Raw genomic sequence first — 20,715 nt, 5'->3', positions numbered from 1 at the left:
GGGAGGAGAGGCAGCTTGTTCGACCCGTTCAGAGTCCAGTGAGGTGGGGCAAGAGTCCAGCCACAAAAGAACAGGAGGCATTCAGAGACTATTTTGCCACTTTAGCGGAGAATGTCCTTGAGCGAGAAGCAGCCGGAGACAGTGGCCAAAGTCAGGCATTGGCCAGGAGAACTGTGGAGTACCTTCTGACAACGACCCAAAATAGCAAATGAAATCCACCTCTGACGGGATTGATGGCCTTTCCCAGACCAGGCCCCCGCCGGCGCCCTCGGCAATCGCACCTGCCCACGGCTGTGAATCCCCCCCCCCCCCTCCAGCCCCGGCCCATGCGCCGAGCCAGCTCCAGAGCGGCTGGCGGCTCTCTGGTGGGTCCAGCCGCTCTTCGGGCACAGCAGACTCAGCCATGCGCACACACCCCGTCTGCTGGTTCTTCGGTTTGAATGTACCCGTTCTTGCCAGACATCGGGACAAAAAGTTATTGCCAGTCTCCCCTTGCCATGTCCTCGGTGGGCTGCCCACCGAAGCCTTTTATGCTGGCTTCATGCGAGTTAGGGCTCTGGGCCAGTATAAGTCAAAGGTTGTTAAACATGCCTCCCCCTTCCCGGCCCAGGTATCCTGACCCCAGCCAGCCGGGCTCCAGAGCAGGGATGCTCCCAGGGCCCCCCCGCCGGGCAGTGGCTGGCCGACGGAATCCGGGTCGTGTGGCCCACGCTTCACCCCACCTCCTTTTGGCTCCTCTGGCCTCAGGGTGCCGCTCAGGGTTGGGCAGCAGCAGGTACAAAGTTACAAAGTTTTAATAGATTTTCCTCCATCTGCACCAAACCCACACTCAGTGAGCAGCAAGTGTGGCAGTCGGCACACCTGGGGGGCAGCTCGCACCTCCTTTTCTCCTTCTGCTCTCATCTCTCCAGTTCTGATTAAAACCTCATTAAAATCAAACCGGTAACTACCACATTATATTCTGCAGCGACTCACTAGCAACGCCCCCACTTGCGGCCAATAAGATCAACAGAGCCCCCCCCACACACACACACACACTGCTGGGGATGGGGCTGGGGGCTGGGACAGGTCCAGGGACCCACCAGCCAGGGGAGCTAGCAGGTCAGCCTGCCAGGGATCAGCAACCCTGGGCAGACATCATGGGGGCACCTACCCCAGCCTGGGGGCCTGGGAGGCCCTGGGGAGGGAGCACTGCACTCAGGGACCTGCAGGGGGCGTGGGATGGGCCACAGGACACCGCTGGGCACTGCAGTGAGGTTCTCTCGTGTTGCCCAGCGCATTCTACTCTCTCGATCACTCTCCTGAAGGACAGCCAGGGCGCACGCTGATTGCACTTTAGAAAACAAAGTAGACCCGGGGAAACAGGCGTAAGGCTGGTCAGCGCGAGCACCGGGGCGGGACCGGGGCGTCTGATGCACCTCCGGGATAGTGTCCTGCCCACAGACCACCTTCCCCGAGAGCCCCTGGGGGACAGGAGCCCCTGCTCACCCAGTGTGGCGGGGTCCACACCCACCTCCGCCCTCCCCAGTGCCCGCGCTCCCTTTCTCCTGGTCCACTCTGGTCACGGGGCCCCAGCTAGCACACAGAGGCTGTGATTTTCAGCCGAGACAGCCCGGCCAGGCCACAGGCAGGGCTTCTCTGCCCCCGAAGGTGCCCAGGCAGAGCCGGGGCCTCGGCATCTGCAAGACCCCAAGAGGGCCGCCTGCAGACGGGGACCCAACCGGCCCGGGCACTGCCCAGCACCACCTCTAAGGCCTCTCCAGCCTGCCCAGCCCCTTCACGCTCCCCTTGGCCTTGCCCACCCTGAGTGCTTGTGCCAGCAACCCACACACACGGACATGCACAGGCATGCACACACCACCTACAACATGCGGTGCACAGGCATGCACACACCATGCACAGCACACAATGCACATGCCGTGGACAACACACAATGCACGCACCACACACATCACACGTATACACACACACGAGCACACACGTGCATGTGTATGCACTCCTGGCCCCCACATGCTCCCCACCTGCAGTGGGGGGTCTGAGCCACCCGCAGTCAGCCACCTGCCCCGGCTTTTCCACAACGAGCAGGATGCAGCCAAGGCGGAGCGGCTGCCCGCGTCAGGCCTGGGGGGTTCGGTCTTATATTCTGCTGTCCCGCCAGCCGGCCCGGCGCCTCCTGTTCTCCGGGTGTCGTGGGGAGACACCCCTTCCCGCACAGTCTTTCTGCAGAACGGGCTGCGTGCCCTCCTCGGCTTCTCTCCCTGCTCGCCGCCTTTCCCACGATTTCTACGACGCGGATGTGCAGCTCTCATAGTCCTCGGAGAAAATGTTCAACCTGTTAACGTTTCCCCACATGGGAATCCAGAAATCACTAACTCTCTTCTCTGGGAGGTGACACGGGAAATGGCTCCATTCCCTAGACCTCCAGACCGTCTAGCGTGAACATGGTTGGCACCGCCGAGATCCGCACACTGAGCTCCGTCGTCAGCAATGTTTGCCGGACGAGGAGCCACTCCGGGCAGGGTGCGGGCTCACTGGGCAGAAGCACTTCAGAAGCCCAAGAACCCCCAGGGCGGAAGGAAACAGGTGGAAATGGGGGGCTGCCTCTTCCCAGTCTGCACCCTCACCTGAGGCCGGTGAGCTGGGACCCTGGGCATCAGAGACCACGTCCACGTCCTCACCACCCCACACCCTGGCCTGCGCTGCCGTCCACTCTCCTGAAGTCTACTCTCCTGAAGTCTGCTGAGCCTGCTTACTGTTCCCGAGACGGGCAGAGAAACACAGGAAACGCAGCCAGATGAATGGCACCCCCACTGGCTGCTGATTTCCTGCCGGTAGACCTGCCACTAAGCATTTCCTATTCTTTATTTTTATCTTCACCCGAGGACATGCTTATTGATTTTAGAGAGATGGGAAGGGAGGGAGAGAAGCATCGATCTGAGAGAGAAACAGCAATCAGCTGCCTCCCAACCGGGGACCTAACCCAAAACCGAGGCACATGCTCTGACCGGGAATCAAACCCACAACCTTTTGGTTTGTGGGGCGATGCTCCAACCCACTGGCCCACCCAGCCAGGGCTACCACTGAGCATTTTCTGTAGCTGAAAGAGCCAGAGAGAGAGAGAGAGGAATTATGGGCATGTGACGGCACTGTACCTATGGGGGCGGCCAGAGAACAGGTGCCATTTCCTGGGGTTCTCACTTTGCTTCCTCTGGTACCTGTGCACCGCTCGCCCCACCCCGCCCCACCCCGCCCTGAGAGAACAGCGTGTCTTTCAGAGAGGGCCCCACACCTGTGTGAGCAGCACCAGGACCACACCTGGCCCCTCGCAGTTACCTGCTTCGGGGCACCGCGGGCGGGCATTTTCCAGCTGCTCTCTTCCTATTTGTCCACCCCCATTTGTCCACCCCCATGCCAGCATCTTCCTGAGGACCCCTGAGTGCCATTGACACTACCAGGTGCCATGAGGGACGTGCGGATGGCTGGCTCGGGGTCCCTGCATTAGAGGCTCGTGGAGGACACGGCTAAGAAGCACAGCCGAGCGGCGTGGGGGGCATTCCCAGCAGAGGGAGGGACCAGAGTAAGGGCCAGCGGAGGAGGCGAGCCAGACGCTGCAGGGCTGGAGAGAGGGCCGCGGAGGTGAGAATGGAGAGGCAGACGTGGGTCAGGCCCACTGAGGCCGGAAGGGCTTGAATTTTGTCCTGAGGGTGACCACAGTCAGCCCTCCGAAAGCTCTGAGCAAGGGGATGGAACATCCAGTTTTGGGAAGATCCTGCCAGGTGTGAGAACAGGTGTGGGGCAGCAGCCGACCAGGGAGGAGCCGAGGCCCGGGAAGACAGGGGCCTGGATGAGGTGGCAGCACGGGGTCACAGAGCCTGGAGGAGAAATGGCCACCAAGCCCAGAGACCCGGTCCTGACCCGGTTCTGTTCACGGGACCCCACCAGCCCGCGATCGGTGATGAGGCCTTCGGAAGGTGCCCGGGAAACACGCACTGAACGAGTGTGTGGCTGAAGCCAGCCACCCCACACCCCAGGCCAGGGACCCCCGGGGCTCAGGGGCCTCAAGGGGCCGCACTGATGTCAGACTCACCTGGTTCACCGGACGCCCTTCACCCTGCGTCTTCACAGATCCCCACAGACCTGCTCCGTGGTTCCGAACAGAACGACTTCCGGCCCAGAGAGAAGGCTGAGGAGGCAAATCAAAACCACGATCAGATAAGTGGGGAGACCTGGCCGGGCACCCCTGGGCCCGCCACACCCCTGCCGGCCTCCCCTGTCCGGGGAGAGGCCAGAGTGCCAGTGCTGCCAGCTGGCCTGGCTCCTGTCTGCAGTCACCCTAGTGCACAGAGAGAGGCCAGGGTGCACGTGACTGAGCCCTGAGGGTGAAAATGGCCGAGCCGGGTAATTAAACGCCCCCAGGTGTGTCGCCCCCAGGTGTGTGCTGGGTGGGCTTGACAACCACACCTATGGTCTAAAAAGAAAAAGGACCCGGGGAATCTTTAACAGCGACCGGCCCCCAGACTGATCCCATCCGTCTCTGGCATGAGGCCCCAGCAGGCAACCGTAGCTTGTCAAGCTCCCAGGTGAGTCTCAGGTGCATGGGGTGAAGCCTGGCCAGGTGAGCTGAGCCACTTTCCCACCTGCCCTTCATCCGGGGACAGCGAGGGGTCCTGTGAACAGGCTGCTCCTGATGACCCACAGAGGCAGAAACACTCACTTATTCCGACACTTGACAGCCCCATCCCGAGTCCTGGACTTCGTTCCAGGACCTGGGGACACCTGGGTGAGACCGACACACACCACTAAGGGGAGACCGATGACCAAGACTGTGTGTGAGTCACAGCATCTCAGAGGGTCTCAGTGCCATTGGAGGAGGGGCTCTGATTTTTGGAAGCACGAAGTGGGTACAAGGAGAAGGTGACATGTGACACAGACTGGCAGAGGGGACGGGGAGCCGGTTAAAGGCGCAGGTGGGGGTGGACATGAGACTGAGGGGTGCGGGGGGAGCCACAAGGACCCGGTGACGGAGTGGGAGAGCGCCATCCGGCTCCTGTACTGAGGACCAGCTGATGAGCCCAGGTCATCGGGGCCCCTCACTTGGGTCAGGAACCCCAGCCCTTCAAAGGGGCTGCAAGCTGCCACTGTCCCCTTCACCTCTTCCTGTCCCCGATCACCCCCTGGTGGAAAAGCCACGCAAGGACACGCAGTGAGGCTGCTGGTACTGCTCTCGTCCTCTGCCTGCCCCGGTGGAGCGCCGGGTGCCCCAGAGCAGCGCCACGCCTGTGGGTGGGGCCTGACAGCTGCCCCTGCATCCCAGACCAGAGGGCGGCAGTGTCCAAAACGGTCAGTTAGTAGGATGCTGTCGTGGGGGCCTTGCTTCTGGGCTCTAAACCCCTGACCCGTGCGGCCGGATCAAACTGGGAAGGCAAGGACACTTCGGTCATTTTCAGTCTGCAAGCACCAGGGCGTGTGTGTTGCCACAGCCGCACACCCCTCCGGAGAGCAGGCTGTGAACAGTCGACGTGCATAGACAGTGTTCGACACTCGGGAAGGAGCGCCCTCCACTCACAAAAACCACATTTGCCCTGGTACAAAAATCAGCTACTTACCCAGCCTGCTCTGCCAACATGATTCTCTCTTTATTCACATTTAAAGTAACTGAACACGAACCGGGGGGGGGGGGGGGGGGGGAGTGATACATTCAAAAAATTACAGAAACCTGTTTCCAATACAGCGCCCAGCCCCGTGGCACACACCCACACTCACACTCCCACACCCACACACACACGCACACACATCTTCCAGCCCACATGGCCTCCGGGACGCAGAAATGCATTTTTCTCGCAAATTACTGGCATGTTTAAAGTTCAAAGTTGATTGACACATGCTTTCACTTAATGAAGGTAATTACAAAGAATAACAACTGCAAGCGGATCTGGTCAGCATCACAGCCCGTGCCGCCGCGGAGACCCGCGGCCTCGCCACCAGCCATGCGTGAGCGCGCCGGGAAGACGAGAAACAGATTAATAAGCGTCAACACTTTCCTCTAAACACTTGTTGAAAAGAAGAAAAGCTGCCGGGGCTGAAGGAAGCGATCGGGGTGGGGGTGGTAGCTTTCTCCTGAAGCCTCCAAAGAACAGCCCCGCCAGAGCCGCCGGAGGCCCGCGGGTAACCATCACTTTTACTGAAAATCCCTGCCGCGCCCTGACACTCGGTCGCAGCCCTGAGAGGACTGGTCATCTCTGCCCCAGAGTTAGCCCTTGGTGGGCACCTGCTGTCTGGCCAAGCCGAGTCTCCCTACGGCTCAGGGGTCCTGGGGGTGCTGGGCCGGATCGAGGTGGGCACCCCGCCCTGTCGTTTGGGAGCAGTCACTACGGCCGCGGAGGGTCTGTGAGTACTAGTACCTTTCAAGGAGGAGGGCCTGGTTCCGACTTCAAACAGCAAGAGCATCAAAGCCGGTTCCACTCTGGTTAGACTGAGCCTGCCAAACAGGCTGGGTAAAGGGATACTGTGTTTCAGTGACCAGAGAGTGCATTTTCCACTTGACTTTTTACTGCCGCATATAAATTGCAGGTAAAATGGAAGTGGACGGACACAGAACATTGAAACAATCAAACTGTATACACCACGAACTTTGTTACTATATCGTAATTGTGGGGCCTTTTATTCCAAAGCTGGTTAGGATTTCGGGTCATGTTTTTTATAGCAAGGGGGCATAGAATTATAGCCAGTGAGTCATATGATCTCAGCCCCGTCATTAATGTGACGTGACTGTGTTTGCTTTTGTGTGACACGTGGCATTAGGAGACACGGCTGACATGCCCGATAATGGCAAAGTAAATAAACAGCAGGAGCTGAGGGGAATGCTACTCTGTCGGGCTGCTTTCAGAAATCTGCGTTTTACTTTTAAAAACAGAGGGAAACATTTTTAATTTACATTTAGCAGTTGGAAAAAAAACGTATCTTCAAACCTTAACTTTGTCCCGTGGAAAACACACATCTGCAATGCCGTGTGCACGAAGGAGGGCAGTTACGGGCTTTCCGACGTCTCTCAGAGAAACGACTGGCTGGTTCTGTTCGAGGACCTGGGGCGCGGGGGCTGCAGGCCAAGGGCTCATTTAACAACGTGAAGTTCAACTGACCAGGGCTTCTTCGAACACGTTTTGGCGTCTAAGTTTTGCTCTTATCTGTGAAACAGCCGCAAAAGGACCAAGCACCCCAGGAGTCTGTAAACGCCCACAGTAACGCTCTCCTTTGATTGGAGACCACTTAGTAAGTCACGTCCAGTTGCCATAAAAAGACACCATGGGACCTGATAGCGTCCTGTTTCTGATTCCTACATGCAGGGGTACCCAAGCTTCTGGCGTCTCTGGGCCACACTGGAGGAAGAAGAGTTGTCTTGGGCCACGCATTAAATACACAAACACTAATGAAAACTGATGAGCAAAACCAGGTTTTCAATAAACTTATGATTTTGTGTTGGGCTGCATTCCTAGCCATCCTGTGGGCCACGGGTCGGACACCCCAGCAGGAATCACAGCCCTACCTACAACGAGCTGGGTTCTCGGGCACGGAGGAGGAAAAGGCCCGGCGCGCTGGGAGGTTTCACGTTGTTTGCGCTGACCCGAATACCCCTAACTGACCTTTCCTGTGTGGCCAACGGGAATGTGCGGCGGCCACAGCAGACGTGTTGGGCATGCATTCACCCCGTGCTGCTGGGCGCCCTCGACAGGCCGCCCTCCCAGGTCCAGGACAGGGAGGTGAACGGGACAGACCCCATCCCACACTCTGTCCTTTCAACAGTGGGTGGCGGCCCAGTGAGGGAGTGAGGTCACTGCAGACCACGATGACCTCAGGGGCCCGGGACAGAGGGCCTGGTGGGGACAGAGCAGAGTCCCGGAACAGGGGCCACTGGAAAGAGTTCCAAGTGGAGGGCGGGCAGAGCCCCCAGGTGGCCCGAGCGTGGCCTGTGTTTGCAGAGAGCCTGGCACGGTCAGAGGGGTGGGGTGGCGTAGGAGGCGGGGATGTGGGTCAGGAGCCAGGGAAAGCCCGCAGGACACTGTTGGGGCTTTTCCTTGGATTCTAAGGGCACAAGATCCACGAACGTAACAGAAGAGAAATGAGACAACCTAGGAAGAGGCCACCTCTCAGGGCTAACGGACGTCGTACCTGAGCGTCCGTTTGCCCTCTGACACCCCGGCCGACGGAGCCACATGGGTCCCCAGGTCTAGTGACCTGAAAGGAGGAAGCGCAGTGGTTTCTTGGGGTCACTGATCAGGCCCTGCCCTCGATTCCCATCGTCTCCCCAGAATCCTATCCAGAGGGCCTGGGGGAATGGATAGAATGGTCGTTTTTCCGGAAAGCACTTTGGCAGCAGATGGGGATAGGTTTTCCCACGGCTGCGCCTGGTCACTGCACTCAGTGGCTGACATGGGGAAGGGAGCTGAGTTACCAACAGAATCGACTGTCGCAACGCAAACTTCCAATTCTCAGTAGCATCGGGCCCTCCCTGCAGACACACAACTTCCCCAGCGGGGGTCCACCTCGAATCCCGGTTGGAATCCCCTGGGGACCTTCAGGAGCTAGTGATGTGTGGGCCCCACACTCGGAGACTGTAAAGGATGGGTCTGGGGTGCTGCCAGCCATTGGGGGGATTTAAGTGCCCCCTGCAGGGGGTCTGCAGTACAGCCAGCCACGAGGAGACCTGGTGAGCAGGTCCTGCAAGTGAAGAGTTGGTGTCCCTGTTCAAAGGTAACATTTAGGAAAAAATACTCACTGAACAGAATTCATCAAGAGGACAGCCACCTCACCTCACCTGATGTCCCTGGGGGGGGGGGGGACATTGGGCAGGACGTAGCTCCGAAGGGGCCATCGAGTGAGGCACTCCTGACAGGGAAGAATCACAAAGCGATTTGGGGACTTGAATCCGGAGAAGCTGTGTTTCCACGCACCGTTTACTCCCCTGGACAACCGTGCACACATGAGCCGGGGGCGTGGGCGCAGCCCTGGTGGAATGCATCGCACCTGCATTGCCCCTGTTGGCCTCCAGGAGTGGAAATGGCTACCGAGCATCACGAGAGAGCTTGTTGAGAGTGTTTTAGAGAAGTCATTCTTTTCAGAGTTTAAGAACCAAAAACAGACATTCTCCCTGGTCCCGCCGCCTTTCCTGGGTCCTTTCTGAAGTTCGGACGGCCGTCCGGGAGCCAGCGCCCTGCTCCGGCCAGATTCCTGGGAGACGCTGCCACCCAGCGGCCGCCGTGGGCACTGCAGCGGCGACAGGCCTGGACTGGGCCCGTCCACCTGCGGGTTTTGCTCGGCACAAAGCCCCGACCTTCCTTCTCCCACCGACTTGCCCCTCCCGGCGGCTTCTAGGCCCTCGGGTGAACGCTTTTCTTCGCTCAGTGGGAAGAACACAAACCGGCCTTAATAAACCCGTAAACTCTTTCGATCACGTTACTTTTTTAAGTTATTTGGAGCCATGAGGTGCGGGCGGAGGCATTTAATGAGCAAACATTAAAGCAGGAGAGGCGGCAGGAAGGCGCACCCCGCGCCCCGACAGCCACCCCGACGACGGAGGACACGGTGGGCCCTCCAGGAGCACCACTCGGGTCGCCTCGCGGCGGCGGCACCGGGTCCCTGCGCTGCGGAGGCAGCCGGGCTGCTGTTTCTGTCCACTCACCTCTGACCACACGCGTCCGCTGAGCCGTCCAACATCGTGTGGCCTTTGTTCGGCATTAGGTGGGGGGCCCTGCAGTGTGACTGATGCCCAGCGGTCGCCCACCCCGCAGGTGGAAAGGGGCTTCTCTGCGCTCCCTGGGCAGCCTCCCCGCAGCACGCATGCGCTCCCCTCCGCACCCCCGCGGCTCGGACGCCCGGAATTCGCGCAGCTACCACAGGAGGGATCCCCACTGAGACTGCGTCCTCCTGCAACCCGGCCCTGCGGTCCCCTTAGCTGCAGACAGGGCCTGGCCCCTAGTAGCTGCTCAATAAACACCCATGGCGCTTGAATGCGTGAATGGAGGGGTGAGTCCCAGGGTGGAAGCTTGCGAGATCCCCCACCCCTCCACCCCCATCCCAGCACTGCACTGTCCAGCCTCCTGTGCAGGCAGCTGCCACTGGGACCACATTCTGGCCATTGCCTATGTCCAGCCCTGGCCTGGTAAGACCACAGGACCCTCCTTTCCTTTTCCCATCTGTCAGCTGAAAGCAAAGGATTCCCAGAAGCTATAAGAGGGTGGAGCACCCACAGGAGCCCCGAGCCGGGCATGGACCCCAGTCCCTTGGGCCTTGGCCCTGGTCAGATCGGAGCCTGAAGGAGACATGAGGGTCACTGGGTCCAGCCACTCAGCGTGAAGGCTGCTGTCACAGCGCCGACCGCAGGGTAACAGAACTCCAAGGCAGTGCGTCTGGGACAAGACGCCTTCTCACTTTGTCCCGGCAGCTTTGCCTTTAGAATCAGCTCTCCCCACACGGGAGCGTCTGTACCATCAGTGGGAGCTGGAAGGGCGTTTATTCTTTCTCTCCCTTTTCCTTAGGTTTCCACAGAAGCAGAGGCAGCCCAAAGGAGAAAGTATTCCCCCCCTCAGGTGCCTTCAGAGGCAAAAGTCTCCATCCGTGTCTCCTGCGGCCCAGAACTAGGCAGGTGCCGAGAGGTCAAGCTCAGACCGCGCTGCAAGCGCTGGACTTCTGACCTTCACCCAGCAAGTGCGTCAGGCCCGACTGCTTGGGGGCACACCAGCTGCACAGCGGCGGTGGCCAGGGTGTCACAAAACACAGCAGCAGCTGTCCCTGTGTTTCTGGGTGGAGCTCTCCACCTACGGATGTAGGCGGCACCCCTGATGGCTGAGGCGGATGCGACAGGCACTGACCGGTGGTGCGTGCGGTGTGTTTCCGATGAAGCCACTCTGACGCTGCTGACATCCCTGTGCATGCGCCCTCTCCTCCCGAAATCGCCCACTTAACCCCCGGGTGGGTTTTAAGGCATCTACCGATTTTTTCCCCTTTCCCATTCCTGTGACAAGGAAATGCGGAATGTTCAATACTAATCGCCCGAGAGAGCTATTATCCGCTTCTCATCTTCTTCTCTGTTGTCTGCCAGGGACCTTGAGGGGCCTTCCCGTGCTGGGTTAGAAGTAGCCGGGCATCCGGGGGCGAACAGGAACGGGGCACGGCGGAGACTTGATTTCAATTAATGTACAGGCTTATGAAGTTCAAAAAAACACCATTCTTTAAAATTGCGCAAACCCTGTTCAGCGTTTATCTGAAATAACAGACCGTCAAGGAGAGCCTCCCGCAGGGAGACACGCAGGCCAGTCGGGGGGCAGCATTGTGCGGGGAGCAGCAAGGACGGGAAGGACAGCGAGCCCCGCGGGCCCCGAGGCCGCCTCTCAGTGCAGCCGCCCGCTGCTACCGGCGGGGTTTCCAGTCGCAAGCCCCCTACCCTCTGCCTCCTGTCGTGCCTCAGAAGCAGCTTTGGCAGCCAAGGCCTGGCTCCGTGTTCAGCTCCGACCCTTCCTGTGTGGTCTTTTAGCTTCTCTCCAAAATCATATTTTCACTTTTTAAAAAGAAAAAAAGACGATGCCAAAAAACGGTTAAAGGCGTAAATCTGTGACAAGTGAGTTCTGTTAAGTTCAGCGTCCCCTAAATCACCACCCAGAAGACAGGCCTGTCCACACCGGGCAGGGGACAGGCTCACAGCCAAGCTGGAGTCAAGTCAGAGCGGCCGCCAGAAAAGAGGCTTCTGAGCCGGTGGGTCTGCAGGGTCTGCCGCGGGAGACACGTTTGGTAGGAAGGAGAATGACTGGGGAATCACTGGATTTAAAAGAAAACCTGCTCAAAGAGTCTTGGGGCGGCCAGGCGGCTGAGGGAGTCACCCCCACGGCCCAGAAGTTCCTGGCCGCCTTTTGTTCCCACGGAAGCGGCCCCAGCATTTCACCCGGAACACGACCCCTTCCCAGGAGGGCTTCAGGCCCAAACGAGGCTGGGGCAGGTTTTTTAAGTTACTGCCCTTCGCACCTGAACCTGCGTGAGTCTCCTGGCCCGGGGAGGGCAGGTTTCGGAGGACGGAGAGAACGAGGACGCCATTCTCCCCTTCCCTCCTTGAGTCAACAGGCCAGGTCTAGCAAAGACCCTCAGGGGACCCTGCGGGGGACATCCCTGGGGGGACAGAAGATGGCGTTGGACTCTCTCAAGAAGGCATGTTAAGGACAACCAGGTCTTTCACAAGACTTGAGGCGACCTGATTGTTTTTCAGTGTGTCTACTGCTGCGCCCTGGAAGTGAGCCCGTCCATCACTAAATAAACACCTGTGGGGACGAGGGAGCCGGCCAGGGCACCGGGAGGCTGTGAAAGGAACACATGACCCGCACTGCACCCCCAAATGCCGCAGACTGAAAACGACTGAAGGGGGCTGAGTAGCCCAGTCTCGTTTCTGCCACCCCAGGCGGCGACATCCAGAACCCGGGCACAGACCCACCTGAGAGCCTGAGCCTGCCGGGAAGCCCGTTCCGGAAGCGTTCATCCCCGAGCCCAGCGGCGGGGCGGGCAGACGCCTGTCCAGTGGGCTGCATTTCCGGAAAAGCCACACGTGAGCTCTCAGCTTCCCCCTGCCCTCGGTTCCTGCCCTCTGAACCTTAGGAGGCAGCTCCTGGTTTCAGGTTGTCACCAAGGGACTGTGAAAGGCTGTCTAATCAGAACTGCACCAGGACATCCTCATTTGCATGTGTCCCGACCAATCAGAACTGTACAATTTAATTTGGAAACCTCATTTGCATAACATGGACGTCTTTGGGAACCTGGCAGTAAATGTTAGGCGAGGTGGCCCCCTCTTTGTCTGGGGGAGCACACTGCTGGTCTCCGCCAGCGGCTCCATTGCCCCGGTTTGCAAAGCGCCACCTGAATCGCCTTTCCCTCCGCAGTGCCCTTTGGATCTGTTTGCAGTGTCAACCTTTGAACTGAACTGAACTGCGGACTGCTCCCCCCCTTGTGACAAGGAGTTCTTCCTTGCCATCGTTAGGTGGAACCTCGGAAGGGCCATGGGCAGGTGGGCCCCGCTGACTCGAGCACGCCGACCAGTTAGCGGGCAGGGGAGATGGGCCCATGCGGGTTTGCCGTTGTTCGAAGGGAAAGACGCAAACTGACACACGGTAGCATGGGAACAAAGCCATCCTTCGGACTCCCGACACAGCCCGACGCCGGCCCGCCCTACGCCGGCCCACCCTGCAGTTCACTAAGTGTTTCGGGTGGGCCCCAGGGAGCACGCACCCACAGCACGCTGTCCTTCCTCACGGCTGGCTGTGTTCCGAAAGCCTAGCGGTGGCGTGTCCTTCTAGTGCGCCCTATTGAAAGGGAAGCCGTAAGACCCGGCACGTGCCAGGTGTGACCACGCGCCCACCGTGACAAGGGTTTTGCAGCTAGTGACGAGGAAGGATAGACACTGATGTGTCCTAATGTCACTCGGTTGAGACTCAGCACAGCTGAGAGCAGCTTCATTATGAAGCAGCACACCTGGGGGCCGGGAGAGGCCCTGGGCTGGGGCCCTTCCACTCTCAGACCCGACATTTTCCATGGTTCAGGTCCCCCTGGGAAAAGGCAGGGTTCAGCCTTCAGTGGTGAGTGGGCTTGCAGAGCCAGAGATGTTTATGTAAATACAAGTCCCCACCCTTGGTCCCTGATTGGCCTGTCCTCATGCAAATGAGGAGTCCAAATCTTCACAGTCTGATTGGTCCTAAAGGCACGGTCCTGATTGGTCAGAGTAGAGCTGCTCTGACTGGTCAGCAAAGATGCTGATGGGAATACAGCTGTGCAGCTCCCAGTGGTTGGGGGAAGCCTCAGTCCCATTGGCTGAAACAGGATCCCTCAGGGCTGCTGGAGTGGCAGGGACACCCGGCAGGGGGGCAGGTCAGCACAGGCGGCTCCCTGAGGTGTAGGGGGTGTGAGAGGCCCCTGGGCAGCCATGGCTGCTGGGCTCGGCTGTTGCACGTGGGCCGGGTTAGCCCCGGGAGCCCTTGTTCCCAGGTGCGTCCCTTCTCAGAGTGCACACGAACACCTGCCGCCTGCCAGGGCTTCCTCCTGCGCTCCCTCCCCCCACGGGTGTTGCTCGGCCACCCGCAGGTGAAACGGGCATGAAGACAGCTAGTGTCTGAGGCCGTCCCGTTCCTAAGCAGCCTAGCTGGGGCCACCCTCCAAATGGGTGAAAGTGTGTCGCATGTCAGCGTTGGCGCTCTTTCTGCTGAAACCCTCGGGGCCGGTGTGCTCCAGACACGCCAGCGAAAAGGGGCGGAACGCTTTGTTTGCTTAGATCCAAGGAGTTGTGGTAATAACGGAGTTTTAATGTTTCGCAGTCGCGTGTTCGACTCGGACAGCTCTTGTCAAGGCAGAACTGTTATAGCCATTTTGAGTCGGGAATAAAGTACATTTTTTAAAAAATCAATAAAACAAAAGACTTAGGCCAAGAGACAGTTCTGCAGCTGGGAAGATTTACTAAAGGCGCTCTCTCCGTAACATTCGTAAGTGCACACGGTTCTGGCAGCACACATCTCCCACCACCCGCTTACTCACGGTGCCAGCGCTCACTTGCGAGTGGAAACACACATACAACATTGCAGAGACTCTGAATGCCGGGTGACCCATGACGCTGTGGGTGGGGTAACAGGGAGGAAAGATTAGATGCCCAGCGTGGGGTTGAGAACCACCCACCGACACTCCAGCAGGTCCCTCAAACAGGGATGACCTTCAGGGACACCCCAATACACACAGAGCCCAAGGGCCGCCCAGCAGAGCGACCGCCTGTGAGCACGCGCCAGGATTTCCGGGGAGTGCGAGCTCAGACGCCAAGCAGACCTGAGAGAAGGGTGTGCCACGCTACGCCGCGTGGGGCACCCGGACCCACCACACGCGGTTCGCGGACACTGCCGAGACTCCACGGCCAGTGTTTCCCACAAGCGTCCCTGACAAGGACATCATCGCGTGCATTCCTGGCACGCTTCCCTTCCCGCTGGTCACGTACGTCGGGGTCACCCAGAGAATCGCCAAGTGGCTTTGCCAGTAACGCACAGGCTCATGGTGCAAAAGTCCCTTAACAGAAGGTCCCCGAAGTAGAGCGTCTTCATTACTTGATTGTAGATGTGAAGCAGGGTGCAGCCAAGAAGGGGGCCCCAAGAAGGGATTTGTAGAGGGGTCCGGAACTCAAGGTGTCCAGGAAACATTAGAAAAATATATATAGGCTGTCCTCACCCCCACAATCCTGAGCCCGGGGAAGGGACACATGGAACAGGGCCATTCAGAGCTGTTTTGGGTAGCAAGAGCTTTGCAGCTAACCCCTGGCACAGTCATTTAACATATCTGTAACCTTTAACTGGTTTCATGGGTATGTTAAATAGCTGTGGCCCTGCTTTGAGCCAGGGGGATGGGAGCGAATTCCACCCAAGATGGGACTGGGAAGCAACTCCCCCTGGTTACAGCGCCTGTGTAAGAGCTTGGAGAGGATTGGCTCCATGCCATGGGGCCACACCTGCCCAGACTTAAAAAGGCAGCCCAGTAAAGCTGGAAGAATTCGGGGATGCTGGCAGGTGTAACTGATTGTAGGAGGAGTTGGAAATGGGGCTGCAAAGGGAGATGGGTGCTGGGATTTAAAGCCAGGCATGGCAGCCATAGGGGATAGAGGACCATGCAGTTCTGAGGGGAAAAGAGAGGACCATGCGTTTCTGGAGTGAATAGGAGAGGCCCATGAGGTTTTGCAGTGCTTCTTTTTGCCACGCGACTTAGGCAGCAGGAGAGACTTTGCCGGGAAGAAAAGGGGAGAGAGGACTCTTGCTGGTGGGCCATGAGAAGGTGCCACATGGCTTTGGATTAACTGGAGATTGCAGCAGCCACACAACTGATGGTGCCGGGAGTCTGAATCACGGACTTCTACTTCTTTTCCTGAGACACGGTACCCCGGACTGGGCAGAGGGAGAGGGAAGGACTGTGCATCTGTGGGTATTCTAGAGGACTTTAGTATCTTAATGAAGACATTAAGCCATTACTCTAAGTCTGTGTAACTTTTAAATAATTCCTTTCCTTTTCACCAGTCTCTGGCATTGAGAGACGCCTTTCCTCTGGCGGCGGGCATTTCAAACCTCGCAGGTGTGTGTTGGGGGGGGGGGAACCTCCAGAGACAGAAAGGGGGGAATCCTTTCTGTAATAATTTATCGTGAACCACCCCCGCCTGCTCTGTAACAGATATAAAGGTCTTTTAAAACTGCGGAGCAGCACACGGATCTCTCCTCTTTACCCAATCGCGCGCAGACGCTGCCTTCACACCTCCAGCAGAGCCAGCGCAAGAAGACACGGCCCGGCCTGCGTGTCGCAGCCCCGCTGAGGTCTGGACGTGACTGTGGAAACGTTTCCCTGGTTTGACATCACAGTCCTTCGGCCCTGTTCCGGGGTGGACGGCGCGGTCCCCTGCCGTGTTGGCGAGCCCCGTCATCCCCAAGTCTGTGCGCCACCACGTGGGCCGGAACAGGGAGCGCTGCCCATGCCCACACTGCCCACCTCGCATGGAGCCCAGGAAGGAGGCGGAGCCCGAAGACCGCAGCCGCGTTGCCACAGCTGGACCAGCCTCGGGGAGCTTGGGGCGGGAGGGAAGGCGGGCACAGCGGTAATGGGCTGCTCGGTCCCACGCGTCCGAAACCGAGCGTTGACAAACAGGCCAACAGACCAAGCAGACAGCAAATGCGAAAGACAGGGACGTCAACGTGGAGGCCGCCAGAGGCCAGAGGAGCTGCACTGGCTTGGTGTCAACTCCTCCCTTCACTCTATTCGCCATGAGGTCGCGCATGGTGAGCACCTATGGAAACCGGCTCTGGGGACGTCGGTGGGGGTGGGGCGCGTCCTGGCATCTGAACTCAGATCCCCACTGCACTCACCACCCAGGCCCCGCAGGAGGCCCGCAGCAGGCGGACGCCCGGGAAACCCCGCCGGCCATTTCCTGCTCGGCATCATCTCCAGTGGAAGGAAGGCGGCCACCGTCTCCCTGAGCCCGAGCTGCGCTCACACCCACTGGGTCCTGCTGGGCGGACGGCCCTGAGGGCTCCGCGGGGCACGGGCAGACAGCTCGTAGATGCGCTTGGGTACACCCTTGTGCCCGCTGGAGCTGGGCCCGCCAGCCCAGGATAGCCGCTGCCCAGCTCTGCCCGTCTGATGCCTGGCCTCCCCAGGTGCCAGCAAGGCAGGTCTCTTTTCAGACTGGAAGCAGAGGAGGAGTGACTGGGCCGTGGATTCCAGGTCCCCGTGACCAGCCACAGAGGCAGCACCCACGTCCCGGGCCACGTCCCGGGCCACACTGCAGACACTCTCCACGCAGGTCCTGAGGAGGGCCACGTCGTCACCATGCCCTGTGCAGGAGGAGGACAAGCTCACTGACCCTCCTTGCTCTGGGCAGGTGTCTCCCGGGGACACTGGGGCCCCATCGTGACGCGTCTGAGCCCGCGGAAGCCTGTGGGCTGTTGTAAGGGCTAAGCCACCCAGGGGAAGCAGGGGAAGCGTGCAGCGGGTGGGCGGGCGGCACTCTCCCGGGGCCTGTGCTGGTACTTAGGGTTAGTTAGTGAGCTACAAGTGAACAGGCGGCCGAGACCCCTCAGCTGCGAGCGCTGATTACACCGCCAGGCCCACCGGGAGCACACACCTCTCAGGGCAGAAAGGACGATTTCGACGGTTTGCTCTAGGCAACGCTGTAGCCTCAGAAGTTCGGAGGCACACGCAACCATCTCCTCCAAACCCTCGCATCCAGAACTGTCTTCCCGTGCCTGAGTCCTGGAGCACCTCTGCGGGGACAAAGTTAACGTTGGTGAAACTGCGGGACAGGCACAGGGCGCAAGGCTCGGTCAGTGTGGCTTCGGTGCCAGAATTGTCCTCGAGAAGGAGCTGAGTCTGACTCTGTGCCGACAAGCGAGCCCAGAGTACAGCGTAACAGTCACTGTTGCCAAAACAAACAGGACTTCTTAGCTCGCTTTAAAGCGAAGTCCAATCACCCCCCGCAGGAGAATGGACTGAAACATCAGCACCGCTATTATCTAACGTCACAGAAAATAAACATATTTAGTCATGAAGTTTAACTTTACACCTGCCACTTATTTAAATACCAATTTTCAAGCCATAAACAAACTTCCCCCTCCCAACATGTAGCTCACGTATTAGTTTGTATCTTTCTATCCACCTGGGACCCGAGAACCGACTTGTCCACCTGTGTTCTAGAAGGTCTGGCACACTGGCTACGAGACACGCGTTTCCAGCCACAGTGACCGTCCAGGCGAAAGCTGAGCGTCACTAAACCCAGACAGGGAGAGGTGGGCACGTCGACACCGACCCCCGCCCACACGACGGCTCCCCCGTTACTGACGCGGCAGTAACACGTCCAGGGGGACGCAGCCGAGGCGACCGCCCCTGCCTGCGCAGCGTCTGAGGGTGAGACTGGTGGTCCACCTGACCAAGTCGGCCCCCAGGGAGAGGCTGCCACACCCTGAATAAAGCCCCACAGAAGGCGGCAGAGAGTGTCCCTTACTGTTTTCCACTCGGCAAAGGTGTGTCCAAGAGACCTGGTGAAGGCCGCGGCGTGGGTGCTCATCTGCTGGGCGACCTGGAGAGAACATCAAAGGTCTCGTCACACCAGGGGGGCTTCAAGAGCCTCAGGCCCCCCGCAGTTCCGTCCACGGGGCCAGGCGAGGGGTGGGCTCTGGCGAGAAGCTGGAGTGCTGGCGTCATCCCTGGGACAGCAGCCGGATGGCCAGCAGGCCAGGGAGCTGCGCCCCAGCTGAGCGACCGCAGCAGGACGGAGGGAGACGGCAGACAGGCTGACGCGTGGTCGCAGCAGCAAGGCCCTGGACAAGTCTCGGAACCCCCAGCCGTGAGACCAGCCCTCAGCTCCCCCACTGCACCGCTCGGTAACAGCAGCAGCGCAGGGCCAGCAACTCACAGCACCCACTCGCGTCCCACGCCAGGCTCGGCACTGAGCCGGTGGAAGGCGCAGCCTGGCTCAGGGCCTGGACAGGACTCCAGCTTGTGACCTGTGGGGACACCAGGCGTCCCTGCCTTGCAAAGTGGTGAGGCTCCAAAGGGACCGGCTCACACCTGAGACACAGGTGTGAGTTACTATGTGTGACGATGAGGAGGCGGGGTCAGAGGCTGAGTGACGACCCGTGAGTGCCACCAGGTTTCAAACACAGGCCCCGGGCTCACAGCCAGCCCTCCGAGCGGGCCGAGACTGTGGGGGCCTGACTTTCATGGGGGGGCGTGGCCAGGAGGCCCCGTGCAGGGCGTCGGGGGTCCTCGTCCTCCTCGGTTATGGGACTGGGCCCAGAGAGACCGGTGGGAACCCCAGGGGCAAATGCTCTGTGGATGGATGTGTGGTAGTCTGCTCAGTTATGTGGGAAAGGAGAGGCGGAGACAAAGGGAAAAAAAAGACAGAAAGTGACCACCAGGGTCACTGCCGTTCCACCTGCAGAGGCCTTTTCCCAGCTGAACACACCAGGACGGGATAACCAAAGGGGCAGCAGCGACTCGAGAGCAACTTGGGGACATGTCACCACGACAGTGATACCAGCAGCCTTTTCACCAAAAAAGTAACCTCACACCAATTCGAATGCGTATGTTCATACGACTCTAATTCACGGAGCTATCCTAGTTTTTAAAAAACCCACTTCCTCCACCGCCCGGCAGCACACGGGTCGCCGCCTGCTCCTCTCACCTCGCTCTGCGGGCGCTGCCGAAGGAGCTCACGCCGAAGCTCTGCCGCCTTTTCCAGTCCAGAGCCCAACAGAAGGCTCAGCCCCGAGCCGGCGCCGTCCCGGGCGGCGTCCAGGAGATCCTCCTGGAGGGGTTTTAGGTTTTCCTTAATTCATTAGGGAATCGTTACGTTTTCCTTTTACTTCAGGGACTGATACACTCAAGTTCGTGAAACTGAACTGAAGCCAGATGAGAACTAACAGTCCACAAGGGAGGCGGGCGAGTCTGTCACCGAGGACCCACAGCCAACGCGCTGGAGGGACGTGTCCTCTGCTGCAGGACACAGTGACGGCTGGTGCTGTCTCCACGGCCTGGGCCACCCGAGCCAGCAGACGCAAACTCCCCAGAACGGTGGCGTTCTTCCGGCTGACCGGCCAAGCAAAGCCCCCTGGCAGACCGTCACCCTCCAGCCACAGCCCACCAGCTGGGCCGGGGACTCCAGAACGGGCCAGCATATCACACGTTCGCTCACCTGGAAGCCGGCACTCGGGCTCCCGCTGTCCCCCAGGAGGTGGAGGCCACTCCCGCAGAGAACTGCCAGCTGTCCCACACACCTCACGGCTTGTCGCACGGCCTGGGCGGCTCTCTTCTGGGCGTCCTCCACCACGGACGCTATGTCCGAGCAGCACCCCTGGGAGGTGGCAGGGGAGAGGAAACGGGAAAGTGAAGGAAATGAACTCCGCATTCACTGACGCGGCGGCTGTGCCTAGAACAGACGCAGGCCGGCCACGGCCACCCTCCGTGGCAGAATGAGTAGGACACACGGCCCCTCTTCCCTCCAGGACGTCACACACGATCAGGCCACACAGCACAGGCACAGCGGCCAGTGGTGCCACGGGACTGGGAGTGAGCGCCCAGATGAAACGGGGGCTCTTCTGCCCCTTCCTGTCCTGACAGCTGCCTGACGGTGGCTAACAAAGCCATTCCTTGTGTCAAGGAGAAGGAACAGGGGAGGGG

The 20,715-nt window shown here is 59.4% G+C and overlaps 1 protein-coding gene across 3 annotated transcripts in view; it reads right to left on the bottom strand.

The window, feature by feature from the left end:
• Positions 1-14,471: 14,471 nt before the first annotated feature.
• Positions 14,472-20,715, bottom strand: part of KIF14 (kinesin family member 14) — a 32,622-nt gene continuing 26,378 nt past the window's right edge. For 2 of the 3 annotated variants that reach the window (XM_053913392.1, XM_053913394.1), the window contains exons 26-30: positions 20,231-20,389; positions 19,721-19,843; positions 18,539-18,613; positions 17,663-17,801; positions 14,472-17,372 (exon numbers count right to left, since the gene is read on the bottom strand). In XM_053913392.1, the coding sequence (XP_053769367.1) occupies positions 17,029-17,372; positions 17,663-17,801; positions 18,539-18,613; positions 19,721-19,843; positions 20,231-20,389 (840 nt within the window). In that variant the 3' untranslated portion in view covers positions 14,472-17,028. The remainder of the gene's footprint in view (positions 17,373-17,662; positions 17,802-18,538; positions 18,614-19,720; positions 19,844-20,230; positions 20,390-20,715) is intronic. The other variant, XM_053913396.1, reaches the window with a different exon arrangement.

The sequence above is a fragment of the Desmodus rotundus genome, chromosome 10 (genome assembly GCF_022682495.2).
Source record: "Desmodus rotundus isolate HL8 chromosome 10, HLdesRot8A.1, whole genome shotgun sequence".
NCBI lineage: Eukaryota > Metazoa > Chordata > Mammalia > Chiroptera > Phyllostomidae > Desmodus > Desmodus rotundus.
This window is presented reverse-complemented; position numbering and strand designations above follow the sequence as displayed.